Here is a 13,064-nt window from a genome sequence, read left to right as displayed (position 1 = left end):
ATATTGCAAAACAATACCCATATTTAACCAGAAGCACAACCACACACTGACAGAGCAGTGTGGGAAGAGTCACAGTGGTTTATTATTGGAGCCTTCAGCGACATGAGAATGTGCTCAGAGTGATTCTCTCTCACACTGCCTCCTTTGATGACCTCAGACCAGCATGTTGTACATCTGCTCCTCTCAAGTGTTTGCTCTTCTGACAAATACTTACGTTTCTATCCAATTTAATGATGTGCTGCATGCATACTGCGATTTTTTTTGTTTTTACCGTCATACTTTATATTTTGCACTCCCTTTTGCGGCTGATTGTTGCAAGAATACCTGCGCGTATCTTTACACTTGATAAGCATAACATCCATCATTGAGTAGTCACTGGCGCCTCTGGGGTCCACCCACTTCCACCTCCTTCTCCTCCTCTTTCTACTCTCCATCTCCTTCCAGTTCACTTGTCAGCAGCAGCAGCAGAAGAAGCAAAGCTGCCTCGCTGATGGAAACATACGGCGCAGACCACAAACCAAGCAGGATGACAGAGAAAAGAAGTGGTGAAGAGGTCAGCGTGCGAAGAGATGCGCGTTTCTTTTAAGGTGAGACTTTGCAGACACTGTCACCTACTGCTCAGCTCCAAGTGATTTACAGGTCGTCATTACATTGTCTTACTTTAGTGTAATCTTGCTGGCTTTCTTTAAGATTAGGTTCGGGTGAATCTCTGTGCGGCCGAGTCAACGGAACACTCACTTTAGGCAACTTTTGCTCGATTTCGTAACTTCATTAACACACTTGCACGCCTCCGTACTCTACATTCAGATTGCGCTCAGATTGTCCATAAGAAAAAAGGAGTTTGAATTGCACGTGCATCACTCAAAAAAGGCAACAATATGAATAGATTAAGAGATTAGAATACTAAAAAATTCTCCCCACCCTCGAATTACTGTTTGCAGCGTTGAGCCACTTAAAAGTTACTGTTTTGTGTAGATCCTCTCTAGCACAATGCCTTCCCATAAATGCAGTGGGGATTTGATTTTTTAGTCAGATTGCAATATGATACATCGTAAGCCTGCAGAGTTTTCTATTGCTGCTTGATTAAATGAGATGGACGGAGAGATGTTGTTTGTTGGAGACACTCTAAATCAATTGGTTACTGTTCTCCTCCGTCCAAACCAGGGAACAACTGCCTAACATCTGTGCCAGATCTCAGATCATTTGGCTGGCAGAGATGTGGTGTCATGTTAAAAAAGAAAAAAGCTCTTCTGTCGCCTGAAACATCTGGCCTGTTGGAGTGTCTCCCTCATAGTCTCTTGTCTGTCCTCTGACTGAAACTATGTGTATATGGTGTAAGTACACCAATATTTATGCGCTCACGGAAGACCATCTGGGGCTATATGTACCTTAACCTTTAGGTTTACTGCAAGTCTAAACTCTTGAGTAGAAAACTTTACACCTCAGTTTTGTATGTACTGGAGCTACACCATAACATTTACTATAAGCATACTAAAATCTGACGTTGCTTGGCCAGATTACAGTTTGTTGATGTACTCTTTAAAGTACAGTGCAGGTACACTTCATATCATATGGCACAGACAGAAACTCGCTCTGAAAACACGTGTTGAAGGATTTGCCCATGTGGGTTTCAGGGCACCTGCAGTACTGTATATCTATGTTTGTTTACAATAAGATTGCTGTCACGGTTTCATGTTGTTGCAAATCCGACACGATGGTGTGTGAAACTTGAACTATAAATTAAACAGAGCAACACAGACCGACTATGTGTGGTTGATTCCAGCTGACCTCCCTCAGCATCACAACTAGAAGCATATCAGTGGTGAGTGGTGAGAGCAGTGCTGAGTCATATCACAAGTCTAGTGTTTAAGCCAGCCAGTATGAATCGGCTCTGGGACAAATTGCCAGAGAATTACTAATGAAATCAGCCAACTGCTTCTCTGATTCTGTGTGGGTTAATTACTCTGAGTCTAAAAGATAAAAGGTTTAGTTCCATCTACTTTTTACTCAATGCTATTTCAGTCCAAAACTGACATTCTACTATAAATATGGATGGAAGTTTTACTAGACATTACGACTATGTCATGCTTATGCCGGGGCCCTGATCTCAAAGATGTCAGTATGTTTTGGGGGAAAAAAGGACCTAATGGGCAACTTTGTAATTTTTTAAGCAATGCTTTATCAAAAGTTCTAGTACAAGTGTAGCCTAAAGAAACTAAATTTCATATAAACCCTTCAGTATAATCTGATAAGTGCATGAAAATATAAAGTTTGTTTTCTTAAGACGTGAACAGAAGGCACACTTGAAAAAAGAAATGTTTTCCTGTGGGAGAACTTTGCAATGTTCCTTTGAACAAACACTTTTTTTTGTTTCATTGGCTGCACCTCCCTGTTTACGTTTGCGAGGTGGAAGTTTAGCCAAGCAATGTTTCCGTATTCCTTTGTTCAGCTGAACTTCAGAATAGAGTGAGATATGTTTGTACTTCACTCTTGCGTGAACTCACTTCCGCCGAGGTTTGTTGACAGTGGTCCCCTGCATAAAAAGAAAGAATCCCTGAATTTAGTGAATGATTGCAGTGGCTAAGTCTGCCCACAAAGCTGATTTGTTTGCTCGCTGTGCTGTTGTTCTGCCATAGTTTCTTTACAGTATTTGTGCATTGTAAAATAGGTGTCTGAGGAGGTCTAATGTGCGACAAATTCTTCTTGTGAGCTATTTTGTTGACTCAGCAGAACATCAAGGAAAGCGAGAGTGAGAGGGTAAAGGAAGTTCATTTACAAGTAACAGTTCAAAACCGCCGCCCATGTCATATATCACATTTCTGAGCTCGCAGTGTGATTCATGCACCCATGTGCCTGTCACGTAGCTTCACTTCCAAAAGTTGTCACGGTTTGCTACTCTTTGACTATAAGGACCGGGCAGGCCATGAAGTGCATTGCCACGTTGCAGCAGCTTGTAAACTGAGTGCATGTTGTATTTTGGAGCTATGTGTAATGGTCAGGGTGTTCTGACCTCAACCACAGCTTCCTCGTGCTGTGCTTTCAGGAGCCCATGGCCCTCCGGTTTAGTGGAGGAAGCAGCCTCAGGACTGGGCCACTGCGACACAACCCAGTGCATGGGTGTGTAGCTCTATGTACAGTCCACTGTATGCACAGATTTATCCCTGCCTGAGTCGCAGCCATTGAGCTGCCCCTCAAATGTCATCGGAGCCCTGTTTGGGACACTGTAGTACTAGATGCCTGACTAAGTCAGTAAATCGGCTTGAATCAGGGAGTATGACAGAGAAGGGAAACATATGTGACAGAGAGTGCTTTTGTGACAGAGGCTAAAAAAGAAATGAAGGACAGCAACATTGATTGAAAGGCGCTCTTTAAAAAAAGAAGTCTGAGTGGAAAAAACACATAAACACTGAAGGTAAAATGTGTTTCTCATCAGCCTCCTCGGATCCTTTATTTGATGGCCATAATAGATAGCATCCGGCATGCTTTCCCCAATGCACGCCATTCCCATTACACTTGCCAACCACCATGTCTGCAATCAGTCAGGCAGTTCATGTGAAACAGCCTTGTTTATTGATGCCTGCAGGTATAGTTTAGAGATAAATACCATGTTTAAGAGATCTAAATTTCTTTCTGTGTGTTTCTAACAAGACCGGTTTGGGGGAGGAAGTTCCCAAAATTAATTTATGTGCTGGTGTTTACACTTTATTTTACATTTACTGGGAATCTACAGCTCACAAAGTGATAAGGGAAAAAGAAAATCACGCAGAAGTCTGGTACAATGGTGGAAGAATTCGGCAGCTGGAAGAGCCAGAGAAAACTACATTACAGTACACGTCAGAACATTCAAATGTGTAATTGAAATTGATTTCTGAAGCTGGGAAAAAGCTAGATTGATTTAAAAGTATTAACCCTTTCATGAACCCCCTGACAAAAAGCAGAATAGAAAAATTTCGTTGCAATTTTTTTTCATTTACATGGGTGATTAATGTTGAGAACCCTTTTTTAAAAAAAACAATAGTCGAGATTTCCCTCGTAAAAGTTGCAAGTTTAAAGATGTAATGGCATAACATATACTCACTTTTAGCGCCACATACCTAAACTAAGTGGCGTAGATGACTCAGACGGGTTTACTTCCACAAGTCTTTTGTGAGACACTGTATGATCACTGAAAAATGTGCTCTACCAAATGGTAGAGGAGGACATTAAAGGGTTAATTAATCCAGGAATTAATGTTAAAAAGCACAAATCAGTTTCTAATTCAATTGTATCCAGACTTGGTCTTGAGACTGACAATGACTTGTTGTCTCTATGGCTAATGTTTACCTTCTCGTGCCCCACAGGGCTTAATCGCTCTCTTAAGCTAAGTGTTACAGAGCTGTGAGCTCGGAAGATGCCAGGCAGCAGCTAAAATCCATCCACGTTCCTTCCATCTGTACATGGGCGGCTGCTAAATTCAGTGTTCATGCAGTCAGACCTTTATCATATTGTTTCCTCATTGTTGTTCGTGCCTTTTTTATTCCAATAAATCACATCTAATGATAATAACCCTTCAACATTTGTTCTGGAACAGTTGAAAAACCAGATTACTTGAAAATTACGAAAGGTGATTGTGGCCCAAGCCAGGCTGAAGTCGTTATATGACAGTTCAAGGCTTGCCAGGCAGCACGCTCAGCTAGTAACTCCAGCAGCCTGCAACGTTAATCCAAAACTGGCTCTGTCCTGGAGCTGCCATGTGTTTGGAGCTAAGCTGTGCTCCCTTGCCTTGGTTTCATTTCTTTAGCAGGCAGGAAGCAGGTTGTCCAGGAAAAAAAAATGAACCACGGGGGCTTCAGATGTTACAGAAATATTTATAGTGCATATTTATAGAAGCAAATAGTATGTTGTTTACACATACACACTTTTACCCAAGGTAACTATTTGGTTCACTGTGGTGGAGTGCGTGTAGACAGGTTCTGCTGTCACAATGTGTCACATAAAAGTCCAAATAGCTCACAGATTGTTGTAGTTCAACACTCCAATGAGGTTACATGAAAATCTTACAGGAAAGTCAAAGTACAAAGAGGAGTCTTCTAAACTCATGAAAAGTCAGGTGCTGATTTCTCAGATTCGGTTCTTTGACTCCAAATACAAAAGCATCAGTGAGTCCAAAGTTTTAGTTGCCTATTGCATTTATGTATACCTGAACGTTCCCTGTCTTTCCTCTGGTGGGCTGCTGACATCTATGCCCTTTTCTTTCTGGTCTTTAGCTGGCCTAATGTGCACTAAATGAAAACAGAGAACCCCCCCCCCCGCACCTCCACCACCTGGGAAACATTGAAGAACTAAGTGGATTGAAGAAGGCAGAGACCGAGTGAGGGAGTCAAGAGAGGGAGGAAAGACACATAGGATTAGCAGCTAATCCAGTGCATGGACAATCCCGGAGGAGCTTTATCGTTCTTCCAGGCCGATGCAGACAAAACAGTAGCTGGATTACAACGCTTTACTTTATTGCCCTTTTTGTAGAGCACAGTACCCTTCTTTTTCCTCCATCCTGATTCCTTCTTGGAGGACTTGTATCTTTGGCGCAGAAGAACCGGGAAACCAATTACTGAGGCCTGGAGGCAGGATGTCCCATGTGCAGGGTTGTGCCACACACGGATAAACCTTTTTTAGTGGAAAGCGGAGCACAAAGATGGACCCCCGTTTCTTCTGCTTGGCCACAGAGGACGACCTTAGCGGAACAACTCATCTGACGAGACTCTCAAGATCCTTTCAGAAGTTGTGATCTGTTGAGTGCACTAAAAGGCCTCACTGACAGTCAGCAACAGCGGAATCTGCTGGGGTTTGTTCTAATGCATTTCTTTGAAAGCATAGAATTAATAAAAGTTACCCCGGGCTTCTGAACTAAAAAGAAAAGGCCCTGTGAAATAAGGATGATGATCATCGATCAGTGCATGAAAGGAAGAAATTTCACAAATTAAATCCTGAATTCAGTGTTCATTGTTTGGTAAATAAGGGGCAAAACCACATCTCTACAAAGCCTATAAAGTGACTCAATACTATCGTATTTCCTAAATAGGGTCATTCATAATCTTGCACACATATGCTGGCCGTGTCCTCAAAATACTGCACTTGACCATAAAAACTTTAGGTGTGGATTAATGCAAATCAAACACTTTAGGTTTACAAGGCTTCCTGGTGAGGTGATCCTCTTAGCGTTGCAAGTGAAATGTTAGTTCAGACTGACATCAGAACAGCTCTCCGTGTCTAAAACAATATAAACATTAAGTAAGATCAGAGTTAACACCAGTCTTTTTTATTGCTTTTGTCACACTCAGCAACTGAGCTTCCTGGCTGAAATCCCATCGTAATGTTTTTACAGTTGTGGCTTGATTTTATATTTGTTATATATTAAATATAGTTGTTCAAAATATGACAAATGCTCGGTCTGCCCCAAACTCGCCAATCATATGGGCTGTGCAGTGGTGGATGAGTACCAGGCTGTGACATGAAGAATGGATTTTACATACATTCTGTTCTGACTGAAGAACCACATGTTTGTGTGTTTTGTCTAAGCATTTATTTGATTGTTTTCTTTTTGGTTTTACAGTAGACCCGAAACTGGATTTCGGACTTGAATGACATGCTCTCCGAACTCATTCATTCTTATTTGATATAAAGGGAAATTACACAACTTTTCTACCACCATGAGTCTGGGAAAGCTGCCCGGGATTAAAGGCCTTGTGTCTGGCTCTCAAGGGAAACGTCGTTTCAAAAGTGACCTCTCAGTGGACATGATCAGCCCTCCGCTGGGCGACTTCCGACACACTATGCATGTTGGCCGTGGCGGGGATGTGTTTGGTGACACTTCCTTCCTTAGCAACTACGGAGGCATGAAGGAGCCAGGAAGTCCAGACTCGGCAAACAGCTCCAAGTCGACCGGCTTCTTCACACGCACATTTCGACATGTACAGAGGAGCTCTGGGCCACGACCGCGACGGGGCTCCCGAGACTTGTCCTCCCCGCCACCAGACATCTCGCCCATCATAAAGAACGCCATCTCTTTGCCTCAGCTGAACGTAGACTCTGCCAATGGGTGCCTACAGAGGGTGCTGTTCCCCAGCTCCATCAGCTCAACAGATGATTCCTTCTGCACATATGGTGAGATAATACAGATAATCACTCCCAGCATGGGGTTCATGTAAAGCATCTTAGGGGAGAGATTATCTCCATTAAAAGTGAGCAGAGAAAATGTAGTAGTGATGATTGTAGTCAAACATGATGGTTTATTTAGTAGACAGTAAAATATGATCATCACTGTCACAGATTAATTCACTGTTTGTGTCTGTTTGCATATATATATACAAGTCATATTAGAGAAGCAATACATGTGCCAGTAATGATGTACAGTTAAATTAAAGAAATTTATAATTCAGAACATGACAAAGACTGCGTCAAAATGTTTGGCCAAAACATTTTTGGACTTCTCAGCTGATCTTATGTCCCTCTTCTCTCACTGTGGGTTACAGACATGGCCTTACAGGCAGGTTCATTCAGTGCTGATTACTAGATCTCCTTTACATTGTGTTTTTATTTGATTAGATTTTTTTTGCAAAGAATATGATCTCACATTTGGCACGAGGCCAATTCTGTTTTGCATGACCAAATAGAGCCTTTGATTGCATTTTTATTATTCGCCACATTTTCAGTTCCGATTCTGTTCAGATTTAATACTAATCAGATTTGACAGTTTGCCACCAAAACTGCGAAAATTGCAAAAATTCGAAAATTGGACTTCTGAATCAACACAGCTTTACACAAAATAAGATATGAGTCACATTAAGGGAAAAATAATGTGATTTGAGTCTCGTCATTCTGACCTGCACGTAGCCTATGTAGCTTAGCCTGGATCCTACAGATACTCTTTTTTTCAGATATTTCTTTAATCATACATTTCTAACAAGCACAGATTTAGCACAATATTAGACAAACTGGCATGTGACTATTTCAGCTGAAATAACTAAATAAATAAAGATTGTAGATGATTAGCATTAACAGGAAAGACGAACCATGAAACCATTTCTGTCTGACATGAACTCAGTTTGCTTGAGTATGTAGAAAAAAGTTCTCCAAAGACAAAAAAAAAACTTCCTTTTATTACAAGGTTAGATATGTGACCCACAATCAATAAAAAAAATCACAAACCACAGTCCAACCTAAACAACAATCACTTTAATTTATGTTTTTACTTTTCAGTCTCCAGTAAACTTCTTGCAAACAGAACTATAAATGTCAGGAGCCACACAAACACATAGCTTGAGAAGCCCTCTGTTTAACATCGTCCCCATATTCCTCCACGACAACCAGCAAACATGCGGGCTTCTTCTGAGTCATCTGGAATCACCAGGGCAACACCTGTACACACTTAGCGCTCAAAACACAAACACCCACAGCTGGTTTGCTGAACAGAGAGATACTTACTGGGCATTTCCTGCCATCTCCGTATGCATGTGCATCCGCCTAAATGAACAAGCACAAACACACTATTTGTTGAATTTGCTAACCAATCAGAGCTTGTCAGACAGCAGTGTGTAGTGACTGGAAAGCCCCTTTCCAGTTCCAGAGGTATTACCCAGTTCAGAAGGAATCGGGGTGATGTAGACCAGGAGGAGTTTCAGTAATCTTAGGGATGATGGCTGCTTTTTGCAAATATTAGGTTTAGGATTAATGTAATTGTTTAATTTACATTAATCTTTTCACCAGTGAATTCCTGCACATAGTTTAGCTTTGAATATTATTTCTCACAGTATTCTATGAAAAAATCTTTTATTCACAATTATACTGATTATTCATACCTCCCCTAATAAATTTCTCTCTCTTGCTCTTCCTCCTTTTCATCCCACGTCTCTTAAAATTTATTTTCCTAACGGTTAATCATATTCAAAAGATTGAGCAATATGTGTGTTAAGATAGCACTGTGGACAGCTTCAAAATCACTGTTGGGTTACTGCTGCCACCTCCTGGTGAAGGTGCTGAAATGCTGTACATAAACCCAAATTTGTAGTTCCCATTGTTTTTTTCTTTATCAATTTAAAACACACTGATTCTGTACATTGCTTCTTGAAAATAATGATAAAATGTACATAATGCTGTCTTAAACGCTGCATTTTGACTACGATGATATTTTCTGGGGCTAAGGTTGCCGAGGTGGTCAAAAAGCTCCTCGGTGGCAAGGATGGATGAGGACCGCCCGGAGTGGGCAGATCGGGATGGTGGTCCCCCTCTTTAAGAAGGGGGACCGGAGGGTGTGTTCCAACTACAGGGGGATCACACTCCTCAGCCTCCCTGGTAAGGTCTATTCGGGGGTACTGGAGAGGAGGATCTGACGGCAAGTCAAATCTCGGATTCAGGAGGTGCAGTGTGGTTTTCGTGCTGGCCATGGAACAGTGGACCACCTCTACACCCTCAGCAGGGTCCTGGAGGGTGCATGGGAGTTCGCCCAACCAGTCTACATGTGTTTTGTGGACTTGGAGAAGGCGTTCGACTGTGTCCCTCAGTGAGTCCAGTGGGGGGTGCTCGGGGAGTATGGAGTGCCGGGCCCCTTAATAGAGGCTGTTCGGTGACTGGTGTCAGAGTTTGTTCCGCATTGCTTGCAGTAAGTCGGATGTTTTAGGTTTGGACTCCGTCAGGGCTGCCCTTTGTCACCGATTCTGTTCATAATTTTTATAGACAGAATATCTAGGTGCAGCCAGGGCATTGAGGGGTCTGGTATGGCGACCTCAGAATCGGGTCCCTGCTTTTTGCGGATGATGTGGTTCTGTTGGCGTCGTCGGGCTGTAATCTTCAGCTCTCACTGGAGCGGTTCGCAGCCGAGTGTGAAGCGGCTGGGATGAGAATCAGCACCTCCAAAGTCTGAGACCATGGTCCTCAGCTGGAAAAGGGTGGAATGCCCTCTCCGGGTTGGGAATGAGATCCTTCCCCAAGTGTAGGAGTTCAAGTATCTCGGGGTCTTGTTCACGATTGAGGGACAAATGGAGCAGGAGATTGACAGTCGGATCGGTGCGGCGTCAGCAGTGATGCGGGCTCTGCATTGGCCTGTCGTGGTAAAGTCAATTTACCGGTCGATCTTCGTTCCTATCCTCACCTATGGTCATGAGCTGTGGGTAGTGACCGAAAGAACGAGATTGCAAATACAAGCGGCCGAAATGGGCTTCCTCCGCAGGGTGTCTGGGTTCTCCCTTAGAAATAGGGTGAGAAGCTCGGTCATCAGGAAGGGGCTCGGAGTAGAGCCGCTGCTCCTCCGCATCGAGTCAGGTGAGGTGGCTTGGGAATCTGTTCAGGATGCCTCCTGGACGCCTCCCTGGTGAGCTGTTCCGGGCACGTCCCACTGGGAGAAGGTCCCAGGAAGACTCAGGACACGTTGGAGAGACTATGTCTCTCAGCTGACCTGGGAACGCCTCGGGGTCCCCCGGAAGAGCTGGAGGAAGTGGCCGGGGACAGGGACGTCTGGGCTTCTCTGCTCAAGCTACTGCTCCCGTGACCCGATCCTGTAGATGATGGATGGATGGATGGATGGAAGAATTAATGAACTTTTACATTTACTGAAATACTGTCAGTGTTGGTTTGTTTAGGTTTCCCTTGACAGTTTAAAATGTATTGTAATACAGATCATTTCAGGCACTTGATTGTGTTTTCTTTTTTTCTGTGTGTTTGCAGGTGTGCAGTCTGGATTTGTCACTCTGCCCCGCCTTTCCCGACTTGAAAGACAGTTTCAAGATGGAGATGTTCTTAAAGGGTCCCCACCAGACAATAGCGGCATCACATTGACTCGCTCTGACTCCCTCGCCTCATTCATAGTGGATTTAGGTCCGTCTCTTATGACTGAGGTGTTGAGCTTGATCGACAATGCCAGCTCCCTGCAGATATCCAATCACAGCCAGGCAGCAGATGAAAGTGAGGAAGGAGGGGAAGAGGAAAAAGATGAAGATAGCTCTCTGACAGAGACGCCTGTGCAGAGCCCTGGAGTGACTTCACCCAGCCTGTCCATGTGTAGTGGCTCGTTGAGGTGCAGTCTGAACAACAGAGATAGCTGGACAGAGCCAGAGGAAGACAGGGGATCTGTAAGAACACCTGACGCATCCACGGGGTCTCCTCACAGAGAGGAACCTGTGATGGAGGCAGAAAGGTTCCAGAGGGCAGCTGATGTCCTGGCTCGTCATTATGGTGGAGGGTCCTTCACAAATGGAACAAGCATAAGCAGCAACAACACCTCTCCAACTTTTTACAAAAGTCACAAAGCAACTAATGCATTTTCTGAAGAGGAGGAGGAGATCAAAGTGTAGATATTTAGATTCATAAACTGAGTAATGATCTGGGTACATTTGAAGTCAGGAATGATGAGCATTGTTCCTGGGCCTGGGCCTTGTTGTTTACCTTGTCGCCGCCTCACATGGCCACAGCTCAACTACAAGATACTGGTCCGTGTTGAGTTTCTTGAGGAAGGAGGTTTGGTGTCCATCCTGGCCCTACACCTTCCCCTGCCGTGCTACATTGTGGTTGGAGTATTACACTGATTATTTTTTGATACTTTTTAAACACTATGTAATCATGATGTTCAGCAGTGAATGAGGATGTTTAGGATTGAATATTTAAATGATTAAAGTGGACTTAATGATATTGGGTAGCACAGCATTTAGACTATACCGGTATATTAGTACATTACTACATACAATGTTAATAAGTTAACTTTTTTTTTTAACAGTTGTGTACATTTCTAATATTAATCTGAAGACTATGTGATAGTCTGTATCATTTCAAATATTGATGTTAGACTACTAAATAGATTTAATCACACTTCATCTTTCTTATAAACACAGCTATTGTTTGTTTGCTTCCCCTGGTTTCTCTTGTCTCGATTAAAATTTTAATATTTGATTGCCAAGCTCAGTATGGAAGGAAGTTTACACCCGTAAACCTTTTTTTCGTCTGTACTTAAGCACATCCACACAAAGCCAAACCATTTCATATCCACACCCTTTTTTGTAAAATGTAAATAAAATAGCAATAAAAACTGGATAAAATGTCTGGCAAATCATTTCAACTCCATATTTAATTGAAAACAGCAAAAACAGATGTGAGATAATGAGGTTAATTGGCAACATGTCAGTAACATAACTGGGTAAAACAACAACATCCCAGAGAGGTTCAGTGTGTCAGAACTAAAGATAAGAAGGAAACCTCATTGTGAAAGACTGTGATAAAACAATTCAATAGCTTAAAGGGACACTGTGTAATATATTAAGTCATTTATTAGCTCAAATCAACATATTAATTCATAAATCATTTTGACGTCACGTTTGCACGCAGGTATAAACAGAACTGGTCTACGCCATGAGACATTCTCTGGTATAAACCAGCCTGAACGGCCAGCACTTTGGTTCGCAATGGAAGACCATAGTTCTGTCAGAACCACTCTCGTCAAAATGAGACGAGAAACAGAGATGAATTTCAGAAGCTTATTCTGAATGCATATAATTGTGTTTGGCGGTATGGCTTTGTTCGGAGGAAGTTCCCGACTTTTCCATGAGCTCCATGAAAGCCAAGACAGGGAACAGCAGCATCCTCAGGTGGAGTGCCTTTCATTTGCTGTAAAGGCAACAAACCCCCTAGAACAGAGCAAGCAACAATGAACAACAGTATGACATTGTTTGGCAATGAGAAGTCGGTGGAGCAGGGGAGGTGGTGGGTGCAAGCAGAAAGCAAAAAAAAGCAGTGACAGCAAACCAAGTTTAAATGCAGTGCCCCAAATGCCAGCATCCAATTGCGAGCAGCAGCTGATTACCCATTGAGCGCAGCTTGTTGTGGACAGCCATAAGGGTTGGGTCGGCGTCAGCCAATAGGCAAAGGGCGCGTTGACTACGTGGTCTGCCAGAACTAACGCGGTGCTACATTTATGCCACGCCACAGGAAAGTATGACAAAAAGAATCTTGACACATACCGCCTACCGTAGTTCAACAAGTTGCAACGCACATTTGAAAACGCGAAGCGCTAGAGAGCAAATTCATTCGACTTTGCAAAATAAAAT

The 13,064-nt window shown here is 42.9% G+C and overlaps 1 protein-coding gene across 2 annotated transcripts; it reads left to right on the top strand.

Annotated features, from left to right (window-relative positions):
• The first annotated feature begins 209 nt into the window (after positions 1-209).
• cdc42ep1b (CDC42 effector protein (Rho GTPase binding) 1b) lies at positions 210-12,048 on the top strand. Of its 2 annotated transcripts, none has more exons than XM_075453962.1 (3): positions 210-587; positions 6,593-7,140; positions 10,696-12,048. In XM_075453962.1, exons 2-3 carry the CDS (start codon positions 6,687-6,689, stop codon positions 11,319-11,321), a joined length of 1,080 nt encoding a protein of 359 aa, XP_075310077.1. In that variant the 5' UTR covers positions 210-587; positions 6,593-6,686; the 3' UTR covers positions 11,322-12,048. The 2 variants fall into 2 exon arrangements, with proteins under 2 accessions (XP_075310077.1, XP_075310076.1); XM_075453961.1 differs by having other exon boundaries at positions 6,590-7,140.
• Positions 12,049-13,064: the final 1,016 nt, after the last annotated feature.

This window comes from Odontesthes bonariensis, chromosome 21 (genome assembly GCF_027942865.1).
Source record: "Odontesthes bonariensis isolate fOdoBon6 chromosome 21, fOdoBon6.hap1, whole genome shotgun sequence".
Classification (NCBI taxonomy): domain Eukaryota; kingdom Metazoa; phylum Chordata; class Actinopteri; order Atheriniformes; family Atherinopsidae; genus Odontesthes; species Odontesthes bonariensis.
The sequence above is the reverse complement of the archived record's forward strand: the minus strand, read 5'-3'. Positions and strand labels throughout refer to the sequence as shown.

What these genes read in the sequence shown, in the direction of transcription:
- cdc42ep1b (XM_075453962.1), top strand. Translation starts at nt 6,687, where the DNA reads ATGAGTCTGGGAAAGCTGCCCGGGATTAAAGGCCTTGTGTCTGGCTCT. An exon ending in TGATTCCTTCTGCACATATG is followed by an intron (nt 7,141 to 10,695) that starts GTGAGATAATAC and finishes GTGTGTTTGCAG; the next exon opens with GTGTGCAGTCTGGATTTGTC.